Raw genomic sequence first — 25,240 nt, forward strand, 5'->3', positions numbered from 1 at the left:
TAAGATTTCACGATGCACAAACAAGCAGTTACGGCACTGCTCACTGCTCATGCACACAACATACAACAGAATAACTGAGAAGCATGGAGGAGAAAGAAATTTCACCAGGCAGTGAGGCTGACAGGATCCGTCTTAGACTAGAGTTATTCCACATGATCTGGTTCTCCTGCAATCAGAGGAGATGATTGCAGGAGAATTGCTGAATTAACTCAATTGGATACAACAAAGTTCATCGACCTGTTTACAAAAACCTCACAATGCAACATCCTGTTAGCATCAAAGACAGCGATGGAAGGGGAAAATAAGGATGAAGAGAATGAGGAAAGAAAAAGCTTTATTTTGTTTTCATCTCCACAATTACCACTCCATTAGAAACATTCTGTCTTGAACATACTATTGAATAAAACAAAATAAATCATTATATTTAAATAAATAATGCTGAACACAACAACTTCAACCAGCTACTTCTTGGCACAATGTACTGTATAATCTGCTTAAATATATTGGCAATGGTATAAATATACTTTTATAGTCGTATCTGTTTGGGGGGAAAAAATGAAATAAAATGCACCTTCTGTACGACACATTTGTAAAAGTGCAAAACAACCTTACATGTGGCAGCAGATACACCTACTGATGACATTTTGACAAATATTTCAACATGCTCGTATGCATTTGAGAGTACACATAAAAAAGTAATGCCGAATGTAACGCAAAAAGGAGACCAAACACATATTTCCAAAAACACAAGTTGTGTCCAAGCCTCCATGTTTTTTTAACAGTGTTGCTCATGGCATGACAATGCTACCTCCGCATTATTTTATATTTTCAGTAATGTGACCATCACTGCTAATACTCTTCTGACTCCATATTTCAAGCGTCATTTGTTTAGTTGCTTGACCGAGGTGTTTTATAATGAGAAAACAAAAGGCACAGCCTCAAGCCCAGTGTCTCCATGCCACCATCATCAAATCAATATCACACCCAACAAATTTTCAGTATATTATTTCAGATAAGAGCATCACTCTGTGTTTCCTACTCCACGCCAGCCCTTTAATATCTGGGATCGATAATCCGGTATGTTTCATTTCTGTAATGTCTCATCTCTCCAAAGCCATTCTTTCAGTACACATTTATTAGATCTTATTGCTATTGATCTGAATCTTATCGTGTGCCAATTCTTTACATCTGTTTCCTTTTACCTTGCCATTGACAGAACACAAACACATCATTGTTACAGTGGATATAAATTGTGGTGAACATTTCCAAGTGTCCCTGGTCTCACAGTCAGTGGATGTTATCGTGAGAGCGTAACATGCTCACCCCTGTTGTGCCTCCAGTCCACTAGGGGCAGTGTGGAGAGTCCTTTCATGACAATAATCACTTTTGGCTCTCTGCCACTTGCTTTGAAGCATTTTCAGCCTCTTACACAGTCACCTCAGTCTTACTGTTGGTTACAAAGTAGGGTTGCGTTGGTAGGTAATGATGACTGCGGGCAGTGTGTAGCTCATTAACTCGCTCCATCGTGCACACCTTCCTAGGGCCGTAGGTTTTGCGGCGACCCGCAGTCTCTGCGTTCTCCCAGCTCCTCAGCATGCCGGGGTTTGCGATTGTATTGGAGCTGTAGGCCATCGCGGGATGGGCCACATTGGCTTTAATGCTTTTGGGCTTCTGTCCATTTTGCTTGAGGCACGGGACCTCAGTGACATAAGAAGCTGTGGGCTCCACATGCTCCATTCTGACTGAATGAAGCGGCAGGCTTCCCTTAGCCGCCAACTCGACCAAGTGACGGTGTTGCTTGTTGAGGAAATCACCATTGGCTTTGGCCGCTGATGAAAACATAGAGAGGAAGAGTGAGGTTAGTTCAGCTCAAGGGAGATTGCAATTATGTGAAGTTGTCATACATAAAAGTTTCATATAGTGAGAAACTAAAAGTTTTACGATTTTAGTTGAAAAAGTCGGCGTGTAAACAGCCCCTAAGTCTGCCTGCTTAAACCCCGCCCCTTTCTTACAATAGACCTCAAGCTCACATTCAGATCTGTCTCCATCATGTCAACAACCGATGGATAGAACCAAGTCCCTGCCATTTTTTTTTTTTTTTTTTTTTTGATAATCCATTTCACTCAGATGAACATCACCATTTTAATTTTCAAATAAATTCAAGATTCATACTCAAGGGTCATACTTAATTTAAATAATAATAAAAAATATGATATGACACTTTCATGTATATTAATGATATATTATTTATGCCATGACCTCTTTAACATGTGTATAACATTTTCAACATTTATGCTATAACCTTTCAACCAAGAATAGCCATTAGAGTTGGTAAACAGTGTGCCACCTTTTTTACAGAAACAACAGCAATTGAACATAATGTTCGTTTTGTTGTGCCAAAACAGTCCAATATAAAATTTTAATTTAGGAGTAATAGCATCTATTCTACTTTTTCCTCAATTGCTCCCTGTGATAGGCAATTTTTGTAGCATCATTTCAAGTAATGGTTTTTTGGACTGGGTACATAACGCTCTTCTATCTGAAAGAAAATTTCGGTTCTGTGGGGAACAGCTCTTGAAGCACACCCAGTTCACAGTTGCTTCTTTAATCCCTCTCAAAGAAGAGTAGTGTCAGCTGTCTATCCTCACCCTCTTGAAGTTAAGCAAAAATAATTACCACTGAACACAATTTGGGTAAAGGAGACAGAATTTAGTCATATATTGTACTGGACACCAAAGAAACGTTCCCTCACTAAAAACCATAACTGTAATTTTTGCCCCTACCAACAAGTGGGAACATTCATGCATATGGTGTGGAAATGTGAGAAGGTTTGTGAGTTTTGGGAAAAGATTACATCAGTACTGTCTGATATGATAGGAAAAGATATACCAGTGCAACCAACTGTGCTCCTTCTAAAATGATGATTCCAATTTAGGTTTCACTGAGCTACAAAGAAAGATCTGTCTGTCAGGTCTAACATCTGCCAAAAAGATAATTGCGCAAAGATGGCTCCCTCCCAATAATTTATCTGTGCGACACTGGCTATTTCAGTTTCATGATATAGTAATGTTAGAACTTTCAACGGCTAGAATAAATTAAGCTAGAGCCTCAGCCCTTGAACAACCTGCTGCAGAAGAACTGACAGGAAAGCTTTAAGATGGAATAGTTTAACTTGTGGAACAATTTGAACTTGTAAACCTCTGATGATCTGTGTTATTATACTTATCCTAAGTTTCTCATACTGCAGTCTGTATCTGTGTTTTGTATTTATGTATCTATTTTTTTTTTTATTGCCATTTTATTTCACAGATCAGTGTCTTGGACCTGGGGGACCGCTGGGGGGTTGGGGGGTTCAGAGGGTCAATTTTTGTTCTGTTTATTGTGAAGAAACCTTTGGGTAATTGTACAGTATGTGATCCTATCTATGAAACATCAATAAAAAAATTATTCGACTTTCTCCTGCCGCAGTTTGCTGTACTTTCTGCATGTCTTGATTGACAGATGTCTCGTCCAATCAGCAGTCAGTATTCCATTCGCCACATATACCTACCTTTTACGTTTTGTCTGACTTGTCGTTGTGTTTCAGATTTTTCGTTGTGTTTTGTAATTTGTCATGCCGTTATTGTTATTTGTCTCCGTTTTAAGCATATCGTTGTCGTGTAAACGTACCCAAAATGATTTGAAATGTCCAGCATACATCACCAGAGAGAAGTCTGTCATTTCAATGGAAGATCGAGTTGATCAATGACATTTTGACGATGAACTATGAGCTCAAATTTAAATAAATAAATTAATTAAATAAAACATGCATTGATGAATGGTGCACAATAAGATCAATAACATGCATTTAGAAAATAGATTATAAATAGATTCCATTTTATGACAACAACATATTGGACATAATCATCCAGTCGAAAATAGCCATTACAGTTGGTACACAGTGCAATAGTAAAGTTAGAGTCCAACCTTTCCTGCAGAAACATTAGCATCTGAATCAAAGAGTTTAACAATCTGTTGTCAGTGTAAGTACTGTCTGTCGCGTTCCTCTGGGTTATGTGTCCTTTAGGTGATTCATGTTTGTAAGGGGATCATTACTCTTAGAGTACCGGGCATCCTAGTGTGACTTCCTCAATCTGCTTTTGATGGTCGGCTGCTTTGACGACCTTGAAGATCAACTTTTCACGCTTAAAACGAGTTTGGTCTGCGGTGTGATGATAAATCTTATTTATTGCTCGTCTGCCCCTGTGGGAGAAGACGGAGACGTTGTGCGTGGTGGACATTTTTTCACAGTTGCACTGCTCCCTGTTTCAGATACATGGATCATCACAACAGACGGGTGAATCAATTACAGTGCTCAACAGTGCACATCCTCAAGAGCCATAATCAAGATGAATCGTGGTTTTGTAACTAGTGCCCCCAGACAGAGTTCAAATATCAATCGGCTCGAAACTCAGTGACTCCACGCATGGAGTTAGTGTCATCAGATCTCAAAGGGTTTTGGTGGGAGGATTATTCTAGTGCAGGCCTTTATTAGAAGCTCCACTTTTCTATGTCGGGTGGAAATCCAATTCTGTGACCTTAGAGATGTATTTAGGGACTGAGAGAGAAGTATTGATTTGTAGAATTGGAACTTATCAGCTCTAACAATTCTGCACCTTTGGGAATTTTCATGGAGAAGGCAATTAAATAAGAAAAAATAACCATGATGCCAGACGGTCAGTTTTTCTCTGTTCGATGATCTCATAGTATACATCATCCATGATAAGGTGAAATCAGAACATTTAGCTGTCTGGTAGGGAGGAAACTGTATAAATGATATGCATCAGTGAGACTCTCTTTAGGCGTCACCACATTAATTGAGGAATTCTCAGGTGATCAGTTGGAGAAACAATAGTAGCAACATAATACAGTTAAACCATGGCATTACATGTATGCGTTTAGCAGACATTTTTATCAATTCAACGCAGGGTTATAATAAAGTCTTACATTTTTAATTTTGTTGTATTTGTCTTCAGTTTAGTGTGCACTATCATTGTTGGTTTTAGTTTGGTTATATATTGTATTTAGTTTTTATTTTAAATGTCTTTAAAGACATTTTAAAAAGTTGTAACACCTTTAGAATTTTAGTCTAGTGCTATTACTATCTAGAGGCATTTTCACATTTAATGCAAGGTGGTTGTAAAGATTTCAAGTTTTCTAATATGCCATTTCATATTATAACATTTTATTTGATTTAGTTTTGAAGTCATGCAAATTTATTGTAGTTTAGTTTCAGTTTTCCCAGTTATGTTTATTTTAATTTCCGTATACACTCATCTACAACTTTGAATGTGAAATGAATGTGAAAATGGATTTAAATGATGAAATAGAATAGACTATTTAAAAAAATTACAGTTGCCAAGTGCATAGGCTTTCTTGCATTAATATTAGGCTATAATAGAAACATTTAAGTAAAGGACAGTCTGTTTCGGACATTTGATTGGCACATTTGACACATTAAGCTACGAACTTCTCGTGCCACAAAGAATGCAACTCTATACTGAGTAGGCTAAAGGTATGAGATATTTTTTTTTTTTCATGTTTAGGGGGCTAGATAATTGATCGTAGTCAGTTCATTACTTCACTGTATTGTTATTGTTAAATATTGTTGTTTTAATAGCAAAACTGCTGAAATTGTGAATATAAGACTTGGTGAGTCAAAATGTTGAATATGTTGGCCTAGGCAATTTTCCTTTCTGTTTTATGTAGTGATATTATTCAATGCTCTGCCATCTGTATTTGCTCAGTAGATTTTAGTTTCATAGTTCTAGATTTTTTTTTTCATGTTTAGGGGGCTACATAATTGTAGCCTGACTACGTCAGACTTCGTACTTCCGCTCAATTTCATTTCGCTTCTGTACTCAGTCTGAGACAGCGTAATAGCTTTCCGTTTTCCTCCGGCCTGAAAACAGCCAGCCAATCAACGAACAGAGGGCGGGCTGAGAGCCGTGACGTAGACACTGATTGTACCGTGGATGCGTAGATTTACTTTACATAATCTGCAAAAGTCGTTCACAGCCATGTTCACTCCGGTATTTCGCTCGATGGTTTTGTTTTCGCATCATACATGTGTTTACAGTGAGTCGAAATGTTGAATATGTTGGCCTAGGCAATTTTCCTTTATGTTTTATGTAGTGATATTATTCAATGCTCTGCCATCTGTATTTGCTCAGTAGATTTTAGTTTCATAGTTGTTGTAGCGATAGGTTTGTTTACGGTCTGACAAATACGTGAATAGGCCATATACTGTAAGTTTTTCAAATCTGGGGATTGTTTGTGTTGCATCACCAGTAATCTTTTGTTACTTCATACACCTCTTCTTTAGTGCTCAACTGGTGCCGGCTCTGCTTGAACATGACAGTGAGTTCACTATACTCAAATGGCCTCAATATTCACCAGATCTCAATCCAATAGAGCACCTTTGGCATGTGGTGGAATGGGAGATTCACATCATGAACGTGCAGCCGACAAATCTGCAGCAACTGAGTGATGCTGTCATCTCAATATGGACCAAAATCTCTGAGAAATGTTTCCAGCACTTGTTGAATCTAGGCCAAGAAGAATTAAGGCAGTTCTGAAGGCAAAATGAGGTCCAACCCGGTACTAGCAAGGTGTACCTCATAAAGTGGCTGTGAATACACTACTGTTCAAAATATTTTTCAGCGGTGATTCATTAAAATTGATCAAAAGGAACAGTAAATACATGTATAATGTTGCAAAAGATGAACTGTTGAACTTTTTATTTGGGAATCCTGAAAAAAATGATCACGTTTTCCACAAAAATATTAAGCAGCACAACTGTTTTCAACATTGATAATAATAAGAAATGTTTCTTGAGGAACAAATCAGCATATTAGAATGATTTCTGAAGGATCATGTGACACTGAAGACTAATAGCTGCTGAAAATAAGCTTTGCCATTTAATGTATGTATGCAATATATATATATATATATATATATATATATATACACACACACATACGTGTATATTATTTGAAAACTCCGAAGTGAACTGTAATGAGGTTCAGTGACTCTCTTTCAATACAGATCCAGTGATAAAACAGCTCTCAAAGCCTCTTATTCTGGAATACATTAATCATTTCTAAAATATTCTGTGGTAAATGCTATGTTCAATAAGAGGAATAATTTATGAGTTTTGTACAGGAAAGATCCACATGAGAGTATAACACTGACATGCTAATAATGATCCTTTCGAGTGTGCATCCTTACCCACGGCCTTCAGTGAGGCGTATTTGTTGAGCTCTTTTGCCAATTGCTGTTGCTCATAGACATGGGACAGCTGGTTGAGGGCTGGATACTGGTGCGTTTGCATCATGTTGTTTATCTGGCCGCCTTCTGGAAACAAAACAAAACATTGTTAAAGGGTTGCATCATTATTTGGTCTTAATTTACAGATTTTTTTCAGTCATCCCTAATAATATGTCTTGCTTACAGCTGACTAGTGTCACTTGGGATTGCCATCAATAACAAAAAAGAAACAGACACCTAAAGGTTCTAAAACTTTTTGTACATACAGTAGGTCGCGGGCAGACGAAAGAAGAATCCAACTGAACGGATCTGATAATGAGCTGTGCGATGTGTGTGTGAGCGGCTAGTGTCACAACCTGGTCCAATCTGCCTCCTGTGATGTGACAGTCAAAGAATAAGTGATGGTATGCATATACAACCGCTCTCATTGATTTCCTCCCTTGACTTCCTCCTGTTCATAGAGATGAATTGTCAGCGGTGAATGACGATCAAAGAGGTGTAACCTGCGTGGCAGAGTTGTCAGCGCAGAGCTCCTGTTGTGACTAATTAATCACTTAGCCCTGCAGCAGGGTTGCTGACACACGTCTGTACTGAGCGCCACGCAGTGAGTCATACCACACCAGACATCACACAGATTACTGCTCAACAGAGCTTCGGAAAAACACTATAGACTATACTGTACACCCATTAGCACTTAGTACGCTTCTTTTCTCTAATGTTTTTGTCAAATAATAACAGATTATTTTCCTTTGTTTTGCCGAAGCGCGTGGAAAATATTATTTATTTGCTAATAGAAGTACATCGTTACATCATTTTATGTAATGTTCAAAATTGGATGACTCAGGGAAACGGATACTGAACACTTTGAGTGCACCAGTGGTAAAGTATTTGAGTGAATGTCATTAGTTACTGTACTTGAGCATCATTTTGGCTACTTCAAGGATATTAGCAACTTTTACCCTCTACATTTTTGAATAAGTATGTACTCTTTACTCCAATACATTTGTAATGAGTATTTACATTTTGCATGGCACCTAACTTTTTCTGCAGCATTTTTTTTTCTGTTACAAAAGAAGCAATATCGCCATCAACAGGGCATTGAAGCTACTATATTCTGTGTGTTTTGCCCTTACTCACCCAAACTTGTCAACAAGTCTACTTTACACAAATGTGAGTGTATTAGTTGGTAGCTGCTGGTTCGCAAGTGTTTTATATTTGAGATGAGGACATGGCTGCTGATGAGGCCAAAACCAGCATGTCCAGTGCAAGTGGGCTTTGACTTTTTAGGCTTTAATTAGAGTTAACATTATTTTATGTATCCATAATATTGAAGAGACCATTTTGAAGGATATTGGTTCACTTATGCCCTTTTTGAGGACTTGAGCTTGACTGAGTCAAATGCAATATTGAAGTGTTCAGTTTTATTTTGATAAAGCTTGATGTAAGAAGTTTTAAGTTTTAGTGCCATATCTCGTTGATCAATATGCTGTAGGCATTAATATTAATATTATTCCTATTAATATGGCTGAATTGGATCATCAAAGGTCAGCAGCGAAGACATTGGTTAATAAAGTGAGATTAAATACATAAAGTATATTTGTGTTATTTAGCATATTTAATTACTGCCAGTTTGAGTAATATTCTGAATTTGCATTTCACTGTTTTTATTCATTTGGAGGAATACTGAATCTGTTTTTGTGCAAATGAGATGAGTAAATAAAAGCTCACACTTACTTTAGAACTACAATAACCATCATGTTTACACAGCGCACACAACGCCTCTGCACTAAATCTCGATTTCTCTCAACATGGGGACAGGGGATAACTCAGATATTTTGTTGTGAATTTAAAAGCAATGCATTTCTTTACTAGTTACTTATTTAGAATTAGATATCTGATTACATAACTTGTGTTACCCCCAACACATGTGACACTGAAGACTGGAGTAATGGCAACTCAAATTTACTGTATTTTTGATCAAATGTAGCTTTGGTGAATATAAGTGACTTCAATTCTTCAGTTAGGGGAGCGATTTTACATGCCCTTTAAATACTTATTATACCATGGTCTGGGTGAATACTCGATTCTGATTGGCTGCAGGGTGTCCGTTAAAAAGTGATAATGTACACCTAGGAAAGGCGTCCCGTCAATTTGCCTGATGACAGTTCTAAATGATTGCGCTGGCTCAAACTCACTGATCAACTGCTGCGGTCGGGTCGCTGTGGCCACGTTGCTTGGCAACGCCTGTATACGGGAGATATTAAATAGTGCGCTCGACTTAATAAATAAAAACCCTCACGATTTTTACTCTAAAACACATTAAAGTATTATTAATTGATAAAATATTTCTTTCTTTCGTAAGTGACCATGGTATAAGCGGGTTAATGCCCTTCGAGGTGTCCATTGTCAGGTATTAATGGACTTCGGCGGAGGCAACCGTTCACGCCTCGCCGTCGTCCATTAATACCTGATAATGGACACCTCGTCGGGCATTAACCCTTACATATCTTATTTTAATCTAGTTTTAAACTGTTTATTGTGTCTTTTTAATTGATTTTTGAGTGTTCTGCCAAAGTCCCAATGAATCACTTCTGCTATTGGCATTTAATCTTTAACAGGCAAAGGGCAAAGGTCAGCAAGACATTATTAAGTGAGATGAGTGTCCTCAGATCTGTGACCTCAGGCAAACTGTAAGTGGCGAGCTGAGCACATAATGACGTGAGTGGCGAGCCGCAGCACACCAAGTATGTATCTCAAGGTTGGCGAGATCAAAAAGAAAAATAAACTCCATGAAGTCAATCAAAGCGAATATATAATAATACTAAAAATGGAGAGATAAACACCTCTTTTTTGAAGGACATTTGTCGTTTTCTTGGGCCAAAACGTTCCTGTTAAGTATACATGCTGTTCATTTTGTACACCACAGATTTTTCGGCCTACTCTTTTGAAAATTTGACAGAAGTAGCAGTAAGTGGGAGTGATCCCATGCTTGGTTCTATTCAATTTCCTGGGTATCTTAGTGTTTGTTTTGTTTTGTGTAAGAAGCTGACTCATTTCCACTGGGAGAACTTCCTCCCAAGTGTTTGGTTGCAAATTGCCTTTACACCATCTTCTCCTTGTGCTATCGCTCTCGTCATGGCAACACACGCGTTCATGCTCTGTTTGCAGTGCAAGCAGCCAGCCTCTTGTATGGGTTCCACCACCCACATGCTAAGCGAGCTCAGTGTTTGCAATTGATGGACCTTCGGTGTTTGTTCTTGTGTTGTTAAATACCCCATCTCCACTAGCCCGCCGAACAAGGAAACATTAACAAGCCCATTAATTAGCAATTGTTATCTGACACTGAGGAGAAAAAGGTTTTGAGGTTTTGCTGGGATCACATCCAACTTTGGTATTAGTGGACTGCAGTGTGATCTGCTACGATGGACCAGGTTTAAAAACGTGGATGTAAAACGGCCCATAACAGCCCACAGCGGATCATCCCTATAATGCAGACCTTAGTATGTTTGTCAGTCAAAGTTTAACGGTAACAGTGGCATCTGTTGTATTTTGTGACACTTCGCTAACAGCTGTGTGGGACAGCTTTTGATGTCATCTATATATCTATATCTATATCTATCTATCTATATATATATATATATATATATATATATATATATATATATATATATATATCTATATCTATATCTATATCTATATATATATATAAGCTTTGAGCTATCTATGTATATAAGCTTTGAGGGAAGGATGATACTTAATGAAATGAACTGTAAAACTATATCCTAAGGAAAATATTCAGTGAGACGACAGCTTACAGCAGTTGCTGTTTTCAGCAAATGTGAAGAGAGATACGCATAATCACTGATTTTTAAGAGTGGTGACAGCCGAGTTGATTACAGAGTTTTTTTTGTTTTTTTTGTTAGGAGGTAATGAAAGACTATATATATATATATATATTTATTTATTACATGGCTTGATTGAATTCCAATGTAGAATGCGGTCTGTTATTTCTTGATAACAGACCGCTGCGAAGTATAACACACCGTTGCCATGAAAAACAGAGCGTTGCTATGGACGCGGAACGGACTATTTTCTTTAGCGGAAGCAATACACTTTTTAAATCAATATTTTGTGTCAAATTATTTATTTATTTTGTAGGTAGCCATGTAATAAGTGGGATAATGTATAGCGAGGCAGCACATATATATATACGTACACACACACACACGCATTCACACAAACAGTTATGAATTTAAAATTAATGATTGGTATTTGGTTATTGGAAATTTGTTGATAAGTCATTGGTAAATCTTCATGCTTAATAAAAAAAATGGTTTGACTAAGTTAAAATCAGCCAATTGGCTTATTTTATATTCTAGCTTGTCATCGTTTTAACAAATGTTTTCATCTGTCACACTTCTGACTTGGCTAGATCAGAAATTTGAATATGAATATACATCATCAAAGATCACAAGCAAACACTAATCACCATTATATTGACTTAAAAACAATTACAGTGGTAAACAATTACATTTCTTACACTGGCATATATCTGGCTACGGTAATTTGCTGTAAAATAATACTCTTCAAATTTCTAGCAATTTTTTACTAGTTAAAAAACAACATGCTATTTTTATAATCCCTCTTAAAATTATAAACAGCTTTCAAGGTATATGTAAACTTATAACCACTACTATACTCTTTGTGCAGGGACAAATTTGATTACTATTTTACTGACTTGATTAACTTGACCAGTTCTATTTGGCACTATTAACAACACCCATTCAAACAGACAGATAGCAGCAGCCGGATAGAAGTATAAGCTGCTCTGAAAAAGTTAGGTCACAATTCATTTTGAATGTGAGAAGAGAGCACAATCCTGTGAAACTGCTGGATATGAGCGATAGAGAAGCAGTGTGTGTGTGTGTGAAAGCTGTTTGCTTCTATCATGATCCGCTATTGTGCTTTAAATGGGCACTAAATGAGAGTGGCAGAGCATTTTCTTCCTTTAAAAATGAGGTCAAAGTGCACTTGATCAAAAAAATGTGTTTTCTTGACTTCTGTGCACATCTACTCCACACTGAATGACACATGACAAGAGGAGAAATAGGCTATATATTGTATGTATATATACAGTATATATATATATATATATATATATATATATATATATATACTCCTAAACTAACATGATCAAATAAATGGGCGAATGATGATAAAAAGGTAGACAATAAAATATACAGTGTAAACCATGTTAAACATCCGTAAATGTGCCAACTCTTAGAGAGTGTGAGATTGGACTGCTTGGTGTTATAAACACTGATGTCCTCATTATCCACTCCATATGTTTATTTGCTCACTAGTGCTCATTAGACATGCAGGATGCTGCCTCTCATGAGAGAGCGCCACAGAAATCCACACAGAGTCATTACCAACAACCTACAAATGTCAGAGTATTGTTTCATTTCAAACTGCCTGAAAGTCAGACAAAAGATGTAGCACGATATATTTCAGATCCACTGAGCTGATATGAGAAAGAGTGTTAATTAAAAATGAGAAACTGCCAGGCACTCAAAATGAGAAGAGTATGTGGAAATCTGATTGTGAAAATATTGTATACAGGATTCAATGATAAGAATTTTTTAGTTCAGATTTTTCAAACCCACCACAAATATGAAGGATAACTAATAACACAAGATGCTATTCACACTAAGTAAAAATGGCAGTATTTTCTTTGCACAAAGTGTAAATAGTAGTTAGATGCTATTTATTCTTTGTGCAAATAGTGGCAGTATATTATAAAACAGTATGCAATAAAAACAACTTTCAGTGATTATATTTATTAAAATCATAAATGAATGCAGTCTTATTGGGACATTAATTTGCCTTGTTACCAAAGGCCTCCCCTACCCACCCTCTAACCCTACCTGATAAACACTTGATTCCCACAACTTTTGACACTTTCTTTCCACTTTTCGAATATTTTCTTCATTTTTATTTAAAACAATCGCCTCTTTGAGCTGATATGTGATGGGAAAGGGAGAAGAATGAGACTGGAAAAAGACGGATTCGTGTTAAAAGCTGACGCAACAAGGTGGGCTATTTGCCCTTGGTTTAAATAGACACTCTGATAAAAATATATGCACGTTTTTTCATTTAAAAATATTATAACTCAGTTAAATCATTTTATGCAATTTGTCTATCCTATTCAAGCCATTCTTTCTAACTGATGCTCCCAAAACTTATTGTAGGGTCTAATGATGGAATGAAACAGCAAAAAACTGGTTTCGCAATTAACTAATTAAAATTAATCTGAAAAAAGTGATCCAATCTATCTCTTGCATGACAAGCTAATATCTGATGAAGATAAATGAATATATGTCTCCATAAACATCTGTCTAGATTAAAAGCAGCCAATTGATCATTTTGATGGAGTGCTATGAGTGAAACAACATTGGATTTAGTTTTTAAATGCATTCAAGGCCAGGTAATGGACAAAGGTTCTGAAGGTAATCTATTACAGGTTTAAAATGCGACTACTCGTATTATGTAAGGAAAGATCCAGCCACCGCCTGAACACCACTGATAGTCTAAATGCTCCACTGAGTCAGATAAGGAACCCAAATATCATTCAGCCAACTAAATCCCCTTGAAAAGCACCGTCTTTTTTGAAAGAATGCAAGGGTTTGCAGAACAACTCTGTCATGCTACCCTGTCTCGCTCCAGCACCCTATAGTTAATACATTACTGGCCTGAAAAAGATGTAGCACCTTAAGTTATGCATGGGTGTTTTCCTTCTTGTATCTGGGTCAGAAGCCTCCTGTGTGTCTAAAACAGCAAACTGCCACTGCTGGACAGTGCTGTGCTATTATAATAGACGTCTGGTTAAGGAAAATCATTACGCTTCCATTTGACAGCTTCTACTACACAATTTCTGATGAGAAAAGTCAAAATTGCTCTGCTCTCCAGGAAACAATTAAATCAAGAGGATAGCCATCAACTGAATGGGACAGCAAACGCGTCGTATGTGCCCTGTGTTCACTGCAGCTGCTGATTCGTAAAATGTCACCACTTTGATTTGAGAGATCCATCTGTCCTTGTTAGACACATGATGGATGGACTATAACGCCTTTCACTTTGATTTGAGGCTTGTGTGTGCATGGATAAAGACAAAAATATGCTCTAAGAACATTTTGCTAACTTCCCATTAAGTATGAAAATGTTATTTCTAAATGTTCAAAACATCCAATTTTTTTAAATGTTTAAAAACTTTTTTTCTTGGTTATGTGAACATTAGAAAAACATTAAGGGAGTGTTTTCTCTATTTGATCATTTTGCATTACATTACATTTGAATGAGTACATACTAGTAATGTTTAAAAACATTCGACTTACGTCCAACTAAAAATTTTTTAACGTTATTAAACATCTATCTATCCATCCATCCGATAAACCTATAAACTCTGAAGGTGTCACGTCTGATCTGTGTTAGTGTTTTGCTTGAGTTGGACTTAGAGTTGGTTTTGCACTGTTCCTAGTTCAGTTTCCTGTGTTTCCTTTGTCGTAGTTCATAGACGTTTTTCAATTCTTTTCTGTACTTGTGTTCTTGTGGACTTGTGAAATGTCATCAGTCTCTGCCCAAGTAGTGTTTCAATTCAAAGTTCACATCTAAGTACAGTTTAAACCCCGGGTGTGTTCAATCTCTGCCTCTTTTATCAAAGATGCATGGAGAGGTGACTTGTGCGGACTTGAAACAGCCAGGTATCATAAAAAGCATCTCGGACCAACTATAATGCGTCAATGGTGGAGAAGAAAACCATCATAACTGTACCGTTGTACTATAGCGCTGACTTTACGTTTGCCTGAATTGTTTGCTTGTCTTTATTTTCTATTGTATAGCTTCTTATACTTTATACTTATACTTTTATAATGGCTATTATTGATAATTAAACTGATATTTAACAAAAAGACAGGGTTGTGTTTTATGTCATATTTCATATTATTATACATACAGTTGTCATGATGAAGACAGACAACAGGATTAATAAACAAGGTTTTATTAAACTAGAAGGTAGCAAATGTAACAGCGTGTATAACGCACACACAAACAATAACCGACAACTAAAGGCTGAACACAGAGGAACTAAATACACAGAGGTAACAAACTAAATGATGTGCAGCAGTGGTGGAAGATTAGTGTCCATGGGAACAGATGAGTGGTGGGAAACAAAGACAAAGAAAAGTGACTGATGACAATAAACTGAAAGTCCATGAAAGTTAAACTAAAGATGAGTGAGTCCAGATAACCGTGACTACAGTGAAGATAATCAGGGTATATATGCACATATCGCCTGAACCACATAGAGTATTAATATGTTTCATATATTGCAGTGAAGATAGTCAATGTACCTGTTGCCTGAACCACATTGTGTGGCTATTAATATGAAAATAAAAAGAGGCAGGGTGGTGTTGTATAACATATTTCGTTTTATTGTAAATATACATACAGATAACTGGAGTGTAGCTATAGAGCAAGCTGAGTGACGTTATCAATAGCGCTGCTGTACGATTTGCAGAATTAACGTACTTGCGTCCTCGGGAGTTAGTAGTCCTGAGTCGAACTTGCCAAGTCTAAACTACCAAGGACGCAAGTCAGAACTATTGAGAAACGCCTCATCAGTTTCCATGCTTTTTGATTTGGCCCTTCATGTGTCACACCTGTGTCTAGTTAATCATCTGGTTTAGTCCCTAGTTTGTCCCTGTGTATTTATAGCCATGTTTTGTCTTTGTCAGATCTCATCTTCTAAAATGTGTTGTTCTGTTTCCTGTATTTTTGTTTCCAGATAACCTGAACAAGTGTAATTTTGAGTTTGTTTTGATTAAAGAAAAGCAAATAGGGTTTTGAGTATCATTTGAATTTTAACGATTCCAAAATGGTAAAAATAAAAAATAAAAAAATATATAAATGTCAAACATTATTAAAGACAAGTACAGTCAGTAATACAACAATAAAAAATAAGCAAATTAGCAATAGCACAAATAAATACTGAGCAAAGTTCATAAATTGTAATTAAAAGTAAAATAACACAGCACAGTTTTCTTTTTTTAAATAAAATATAGATTAATCCTTATTAAATTTACAAAAGTTATTCAGTCAAGACCAGTGAGTGATTTCCTTTTGGTCTTTGATTAACAGTAATGACAGACAGCAGTAGGTTTATTAGGCTGCTGTCACTTTAAGACCCAATGCAAGTATACAAAATACTGTTACACGCGTTCTTAACTGTTTACGCTCACTTAACTCAAAACCGACTGCGTTTACGAGGATATTTTGACTTAATTCTGTGTGTATTATTTTGTGCACTATATGAGAAGCGGCTTTTTTGTGCACTGTTGACAGTGTGCGAGTGCTGAATTGAGATCTCTTTTGCGTCTTCTTGCACTTGAATGCAACACACAGGAACTGATAAGTGGAATAAAATTTTTCATTTTATAACAATTATCCAATTCCTGATCTCAAGTATTGAGAGTCCAGAATGGCAGCACAGATGAAAGGTTTGTTTGAGCAGCACCCTCTACTGTACAGGCGTGAATTTGCATTTTCTTTTGCAGTTGCACTTTTGGAGTGAAAGGGCCTTTTTACCTTACACTTGCCAAAAATAGAACTTTTGTTGCCCAGCCCAGATGAGAAAAAGTAACTAAAAAGTAACCAAGTAATGCAATTCAGTGCTTTGTAGGGAGTAAAGGAATAAAGGAATTTTTAAAGTAACCCCTAGGATCTTGTTTACATCGCTAGACCAAAGTGAAACCTACAACAAAGAGATCATTTTGAGATTTTAGCAGGTGGAGAAAAATGTGTTTACATCTGCTATACCAAATGTCTGTCAATCAAACCTGCGCCATCTGTTTTGATACCCCATTTATTACTATACATTTACTACGATTTATCTGTGTGGCATCCACTTCTAACCATGCACTGCAATAGCATCTGTCTGAAAATCCCCAGACTCCTCAGGGTGTTTGAGGTTAAATATGTCAAGGTTATCACAAAGCACATAGACTGAGAACAAGTCAACAATGTGACTATAAGATACCTTTCCAGTTTCTCATTAAAGATGCAGGAGGGTATTTCGGGAGCTGCACATCCCTCTGGGATGGAGATGGCAGAAGGGCATCTGAGCTCGCAAGTGATATCTTCTGCAAATCAGAGAGGACTATTCTCTGCGTGTCTCCCACTTGCTCTTGACATTAGCAAAGTGCAGCCATGGCAGGAAGAGGGAAGCACAGTGATTGCCAGATGTCAAGTATCAGCGCCCGTGAGACACTCATTGCCCTCTCTGGGACACCATTGTTTTGTGGCTTTTGTTGTACGCTGTGTGTACGACTGAGGATGTGGACAGTGGGGTCATATAAGGTTATTGCTAATTAAATCACAATTTGGCTTTTGTCTTCGGGTGTTTGAGAAAACAATGAATGGCAATTTTATTTGTAATGAATAAAGCATGATCTTTAGCAGTGAATATTCTGTAATATAAAACAGAATAAGCATTTCAAATGAAAAGGAACCTAAAACCTTTTCTTTAAACCTTTTAGTTCAAAAAAATGACTTTCATTGGTTTAGTGCAGAGGTTTTCAAACTGGGGTCCTCCGGGAGTGTGCGAGTTAAAAAATGTTAAAATAATATGTTGTTGTAAAACATAAAGTACATAAATAAAGTTTGAAAAGGGTCTCTTCATGCATTTTACTCAATGAATAGCTGGTTTAAATGTCCTGCAATTGTAAATTCATCACTCAAACTTCCTCAGATAGTTGCTTCTCTTTCCAAATGGGCGTATACGTCAGTGGATGGAAGTTTGGGAGCTGTGCGATTGAATTTATTTATATCAAATATATTGTCGAGATTACATTTTCACAAAGTCCAAAGTGCTCTAGTGATCTACACAGCTTCTTCCAGGCCTCCTCTCTTATTCTCTCATTTGGCATTATTTTCCAATAGAAGGATCATTCCAGGATATGAAACAGGGTGACAGCAGCAGTATTGGAGAAACGGTGCTGCAAGGCAATGGATCTCGTGCCGTTAAATGAAAAAGACTGATGCCAAGGCACGCAGTTCTTCCAAGGGTGAACAATCCATGTAAAAGGTAATCTCATATGGAACCTCAATATCCCTTTTAGCAAAGTTTGAAGCTCTTTTGCCAATGGAGAGCATGAGAACATGAGAGTTCAAGAGATGAGAAGCTTATAAATATCATACATCATGGCAGGATTACAGCGAAACACACTTGCAATGTTACAGCAAAAAACATCTGTTAATTGGATATATAAAAATAAACCTTTTTGTGTAATTTTTTGTAATTTTGAGTTAGTTTCATAATATTTAATGAAAATAACTTCCCTCCCTCTTACAACGACATCTCTTCTCTGATGACAAACTGTCAATCACATGAGATCACATAAAATTGCAAACCACAATGATCCAAACAGTACCCGATGGGCAAAATCAAGTCCCGCCCTACATTTTTGCATTTTTTGGAAAGCCGTTTCACTCCGTTTCAGTACGATTTTTCAATGTTTTTAAAATAAGTTTCTTCTGCTCACCAAGGCTACATTTATTTGATCCAAAAATACAGTTCAAATCTAGCCTGGGAAAACCCAGACTACTTCCGGCGAATTTTAATTCTCTCTTCAGGATAGTCTGGAGAAGAGCCCATTCAAACTCATTACTGTGCCGCTGAAATCGCGGCACCAATCAGAAACGTTTGGGGAGGGATTTACATGCAACGCATTCTCATCCTAGGGCGTCATAATACTGACGCTTTTGAAATTTCTTTAATATCCGACGCAAAGGGCACCCTTTAGCGTCAACATGTGACGCCGGTTGCCGCCGTGAAACATCACTCGTTTGAATCATAGACAGTATATAAACGAATCAATTATCGCGTCTGTTTTGAGCGATTTAAACTTACCGTTTTCGTTAAAACCGGAGCAAAGAACAACACTCGAAGCATACGTCATCCCCTTCATCGATCTGATTGGTTTTAAGACTATACAACTGCGCCCAGATGAATTTGAGCTACGTCAGTTGGTGACGCCCCTTTGGAAATGATTTGTATACATAGCTTCCCCAGACCCTATACTCAGTTTCAACTGAGAAGGGTCTGGTTTTAACCAGGCTAGTTCAAATCCAAAATACAGTCCAAATCTATTATTGTGAAATATTACAATTTAAAATAACTGTGTTCTATTTGAATATATTTAAAATATAATTTATTCTGGTGAATTTTCAGCACCATTACTCCAGTCCTCAGTGTCGCATGACAAATGTCTTTACTGTCACTTTTGATCAATTTAATACATCCTTGTGGAACAAAAGTATTACTTTCTTTAAAAAAAAAACTTACTTTTGAACAGTATTGTATAATGTTACAAAATACTTCTATGTCAGATGTTTTCAAATGCTGTTCTTTTGAACTTTCTATTCATCAAAGAATCCTAAATTATTATTTTTTCAACATTGATAATAATCAGATTTTTTTCTTGAGCAGAAAATAAGCATATTTAGAATGATTTCTGTAGGATCATGTGACACTGAAGACTGGAATAATGATGCTGAAAATTCAGTTTTATCATCACAGGAATAAATTACATTTTAAAATATATTAAAACAGAAAACAAGTATTTTAAATTGTAATAATATTTCACAATATTACTGTTTTTTTTTTAGTAAATAAATGCAGCCTGGGTGAGAATAAAGACTTCTTTCAAAAAATCGAAAAATCTTACAGACCCAAACTTTTGTGTACAACACAATATGAAAGTAAAGACTATTGCAACTTCTGCGTCGTGTCAACTTTAACTTTCCTGCTATTAGTTAGGTCAGTGGTTCTTAACTGGTGGGTCACAACCCAAAAACTGGATACAGCACGTGTTTGACATGCTCTCATTCATTTCTTGCATATTCTTTATTCCCTTTTGGTATTTTCAAAAAGAAGTAGGACAGGAAACAAGCACAACAACTGAGGGGATATCCTAACCAATAGTGGATAGAGACTCGAGCCTGATCGCATGTCTGGTTTGAAAGAAACATTTAATTCATCAACCTACAATTGTCCATACTTAGGATAGCAAAAATAAATAGGCTTTTAAAAAGGAAAAGAAAATGCTTGATATATCTATTGTTCCTAATGTCAAAGGCTGTGCATATACAATCAAACTCGGCACAGGATTTTGGTGCAAATTAATTTGTCACCTGGTAAATGCAGCAGCCAAATGAAACAGATGCCAATAGGTTGCCTGACATGCTCTCATTCTCGAAAAACAAGAACAAAACCTATGTAAAGAAAAACACTTGATGAAGATAATCTTAGGCAACTGTGGGTTCAAGGATAAATTGCACTTTGCTGTTTTTTTTTGTTTTTTTTTTACAAAATTGTTAGATTTCCTATTATAGGAAGTCCCTTATGCTCACCAAGGCTGCATTTAATCAAAAATACAGTAAAAACAGTAATATTAATCTATTCTCCATACCTCTTATCCTTTCTATGGCTCACACACCAGACACAGATATTCATACTCTCACTCATAACTATGGGCAAATTTTGTTTTTCCATTCCAATTTCAATATCCTGCATGTCTTTAGTACCTGCAGCAAAAAGCTCGCTGACACGGAGAGAACATGCAAACTCCACACTGAGCCAACGTGCCACCCAAAACAGTAATATTGTGAAATATGATTATTGTTTAAAATAACTCATTTCTATTTTAAAATGCAATTTATTCCTGTGATGGCAAAGCTGAATTTTCAGCATCATTACTCCAGTGTTCAGTGTCACATGATCCTTGAGAAATCATTCTATCATGCTGATTTGGTGCTCAAGAAACGTTTTTATTATTATTATCAATGTTGAAAATATTTTTGTGGAAACTGATCTTTTTCTTTCAGCATTTTTTTTATTAATAATTTCTAACTACATTACTATACTAATATATTAACTACACAATCATTGATTTGAAGGGAAATTATCTATTTACTTATGCACAGTTTTAATACTTTGGTGTTGGGTGGCCACTCTGTGCCCAATTTAAAATATCGGTCCTGAAGCGAAACCAGTTGAGAGCCACTGAGTTATATTGATTGAATGAATAATAATACAGCTATAATGATCTTTGTTTAATGTATTATGCTTCTGAGATGGCTGTCTCTCTCTCTCTCTCTCTCTCTCTCTCTCTCTCTCTCTCTCTCTCTCTCTCTCTCTCTCTCTCTCTCTCTCTCTCTCTCTCTCTCTCTCTCTCTCTCTCTCTCTCTCTCTCTCTCTCTCTCTCTCTCTCTCTCTCTCTCTCTCTCTCTCTCTCTCTCTCTCTCTCTCTCTCTCTCTCTCTCTCTCTCTCTCTCTCTACTTTTATACTCTCTGTGTTAAAATATGGCACTTTAAAACACTAGAGAGTGTCAAAGAGTCAAAATGGCAGGAGATGTTTGGGCTGGGCGCTTCCCCTAAAGGTAGCTGGCGGTCCGTGTACAAACCACCTCTTGAGAAGAGATCTCTTCAGTGGAGAATTGTACACGGGATTATAGCTACGAACAGATACAGACAGAGCACATTTTGACCCACAGGCAGGGAGGGGTTGTCCTTTATATGGAGAGCAGGAAACCGTTTTTCATTTGTTTTTAGAATGTGAAAGACTTCAACCACTTTTTTATAGATTGGAAGAGTGGTGTAATACTCTGGGGGAAGTTTTTACACTGATTTATTTCATTTATGGACCAAAATATAGTCGTAATAGAAGGGAAGTTCATGTTTTAATTAATTTTTTATTTGGGCTGGCAAAACTGGCCATATGGTTGTCATGGAAAAAGCTTTTTTGAGTGGTGATGGATTAACTGATGTGGTGTCCATTTTAAAAGGTTTATTAAAATCTCACATTAAAATTGAATTTACTTTTTTATAAACGGGTCAAAGACATTGAAATGTTTAAATATAAATGGGAATAAATCAATGCATTTGTGATGTTGATAATGATGGATGCTTGGAAATGTATACTTAAGTGTATCTGTGTTTGAATGGGATTTATTTTTCATTTTTTCTTGGAAACATTGTTAATGTGAAAAGTTAATGTTTTTTTTTAACAAAATGTTTTTTTGTAAATAAATAGACCTTTAAAAGTCAAAGGCTCTCTCTCTCTCTCTCTCTCATTCACTCACTCATTCACTCACTCACTCACTCACTCACTCACTCACTCACTCACTCTCACACACACACATCCACACACACCCACAAAGGAACCTATTAACAGCACTGATTCAAACCGCCGATCATCAGATACATCCACCGTCACACCTGTTTTACAATTAATGCCAGTCATTGCTTTTGGGGGAAATTTGCCATCACTATAAAATCAGAATAACATTGTAAGTCTGTCTCTGTTGCTCATTATACATTCAACCCTGAGTCCTGCCCCTGCTGTCTGGGATTTCACTTAATGAAGGAGAATTTAATCATAAACACATTCTCATTTTCACTGTGGTGTTTGATGGAGTGGCACTCATCCACAATCACTGCATTAAATAGCACATTCAATTGAATCTAACTTAATCTTGTCTGTAAAACTGCATTTGGATCTCCTTTCGCCCTCTTGGGGAGCTCATTATTATTCATTAGGGCCTCAACCGTGATAAAGAAAGCTGGCTGTCCACTTAAAGTTGAAGTTGAACAGACAGAGGACGGAAATGATTCCTGTTTCTGTCATGTCAAATGATAAACAGTCTGGAGGTGCTAAGTGTTCTGCAGAAAATACATTAATCTGTCATTTTCCCTCACTTCTGCATGCTACATGAAATGAATTATGCATTGTTTTTGGGCAGTGGTGTGTTGATCTAAGGATTGTGTGTTTTTGTGCAAGCATGAGCGTGTCCACCATGACAACAGACACACTCAGTCGCGTAGGGAGAGGAGAGCCACAAGGAATGATTCAAATCAATGCATACATGAATGGCATCTATAGGTAACCAAGGCAGTCTGGGATTGATGTGATTCAGTAGGTGCTAACAGGGGAAAACCCCTTCCAATGGTGCTTGTTCTCATTGTGCTGTCAGCCAATGTTGGATTTTGATTAAAAATGTTCCGTAACAGCGGAATTCGATTCTCTTTGGTGTCATTTCAACATCTTCCATGTGTGTGTTATCTGTCTTGGATGGTGGCAGCTATCAGTTTGAAACAGGACTGTATTTTTTTTCTAGGCAGATGGACATCTCGACAATGGGTATGGTGCAGTAAAGTGAAAAAGAAAAGATGTTTTCTTCAGCTCCCCTGCTTTGCTTGACTAGCGAGTAGATCAATAGCGTTCGGACAGCTTTCCTTCCCGTCCATCCGTCTTTGCTTCTTTAAATCTTCCCTGCACAAAAGCCTTCAGGATCAGCAAATCAAATTCTTGAGGTGCTCATAAGCCACTAAGTAACTGATAAGTAACTGTAAGGCTCTTGGTGTGATACACAATACTTGTTTATTGAGTTTTAAGATCTATTGCAATACTTAACACTTAGGTCAATAACAAATAAGAATCCCCACGGCAGGTAAAGAAAAGATAAAATCTTTGAAAAAGAAGGAAGAATGTAGTTTAAAACACGCATGCCAAGTACAGATTTTTTATATGGTTTTGAAAAAGTCAGTTGCTTTAGGCAACGTACATACAAGCAAGCGTTCACGAAAGAGTTACGTGGTTTTCGTAAGAGCCGTCTATTCTCACCTAAAACGATACACCCACATCATCAGGTCAGAGGTCACTCTTCTGCTGGAACCCGACTCTCTTGTGAACGTGCGTACGGCCGTTGCTAGAAGCCAGTGATTATAGTTTATGAAGTTTTAAATATGGATATTTAACACTAGTTGCCAAAATTGAAAGCCATCTGCAGATAGTGGGCAGTCGGAGTTGACAGATTTCACAGAAATCGCATAATGTATGATGGACACAGACTTTAGACTGTTATTCCATTAGTAGGTGATACATTTTTTATTTTTTTTTTGCTGATTTAATCGTACACTATGTAATTTTTTTCGCCGCTAGGGGTCACTAACCTCTTACAATAACAAAGGCGTAGTTTGATGACGCAACATTTGCTAATAATTATGGATCTTGTCGTCAACGTCAAGCCGACCGATCTAATAATGCTTATGGATGAGTAAATACATCGATGTTTTTATCATGACTGTGATATGAAGCAGGTCGGGATTGCTAAGAGACAGCTATCAGCTCCACACGCGACGCGAGTCCCACGGATATAAAAGGAATATGGACATTTCATTCTACCGAACTACACGCAGAATTACTACTCACAGGTCAGTTTATTAGACAAATTAAACTTGTGAGGTAACGCAGCGCTGTTTCACCTGGTCTAACATTTCACTAGCACACTAAACTGCATTTGAGTGTGTTGAAATTTATGTTATTCTGTGTTAGTTTGTCTGTATGAGACTATTAGTAAGCTAGATCAACATTAGAATAACATACAGATCATATTCTAACATTTTATCATTGTTGAACTGTATAACATTGATTAGTTTTATGTAAATGTGCTCACATGTTTAATAAAGTACATGTAGAAGCGGTCGTGGAGTCTCAGACGTGGAGCTCTCGTTTATATACTGTCTATGGGAGCTCTTGGCATCTCGAAAACACCGCGCTGATATTGATTCTCGTTTTAGTTCTTTTTTTTATCCAAAGTCTGCTTGCCATGGTCCATAATGTTTGAACGAAACAACAACAGTGTGCAGACAGACATTGCGAACTACACCGTGGTCCACGTCTGTGGCCTCTGGTTCATAGCTCTGGTTACTATGGCAATACGAGCGGAAATCAGGGACAACGCGGATATGACGCCATTGACGGCGACAAAACGGAAATAAAGAAACGGGACGTGTCTTCGAATTAAATTACAAATT

At 37.0% G+C, this 25,240-nt stretch overlaps 1 protein-coding gene across 2 annotated transcripts in view; it reads right to left on the reverse strand.

The window, feature by feature from the left end:
- Window positions 1-318: 318 nt before the first annotated feature.
- shisa9a (shisa family member 9a) overlaps window positions 319-25,240 on the reverse strand; it is a 76,049-nt gene continuing 51,127 nt past the window's right edge. For both annotated transcript variants that reach the window (XM_081392664.1, XM_081392663.1), the window contains 2 exons: window positions 7,270-7,395; window positions 319-1,829 (listed from right to left, as the gene is read on the reverse strand). In XM_081392664.1, coding sequence (XP_081248790.1) covers window positions 1,426-1,829; window positions 7,270-7,395 — 530 coding nt within the window. In that variant the 3' untranslated portion in view covers window positions 319-1,425. The remainder of the gene's footprint in view (window positions 1,830-7,269; window positions 7,396-25,240) is intronic.

Source organism: Scardinius erythrophthalmus (genome assembly GCF_964197995.2).
Source record: "Scardinius erythrophthalmus genome assembly, chromosome: 18".
NCBI classification, from domain to species: domain Eukaryota; kingdom Metazoa; phylum Chordata; class Actinopteri; order Cypriniformes; family Leuciscidae; genus Scardinius; species Scardinius erythrophthalmus.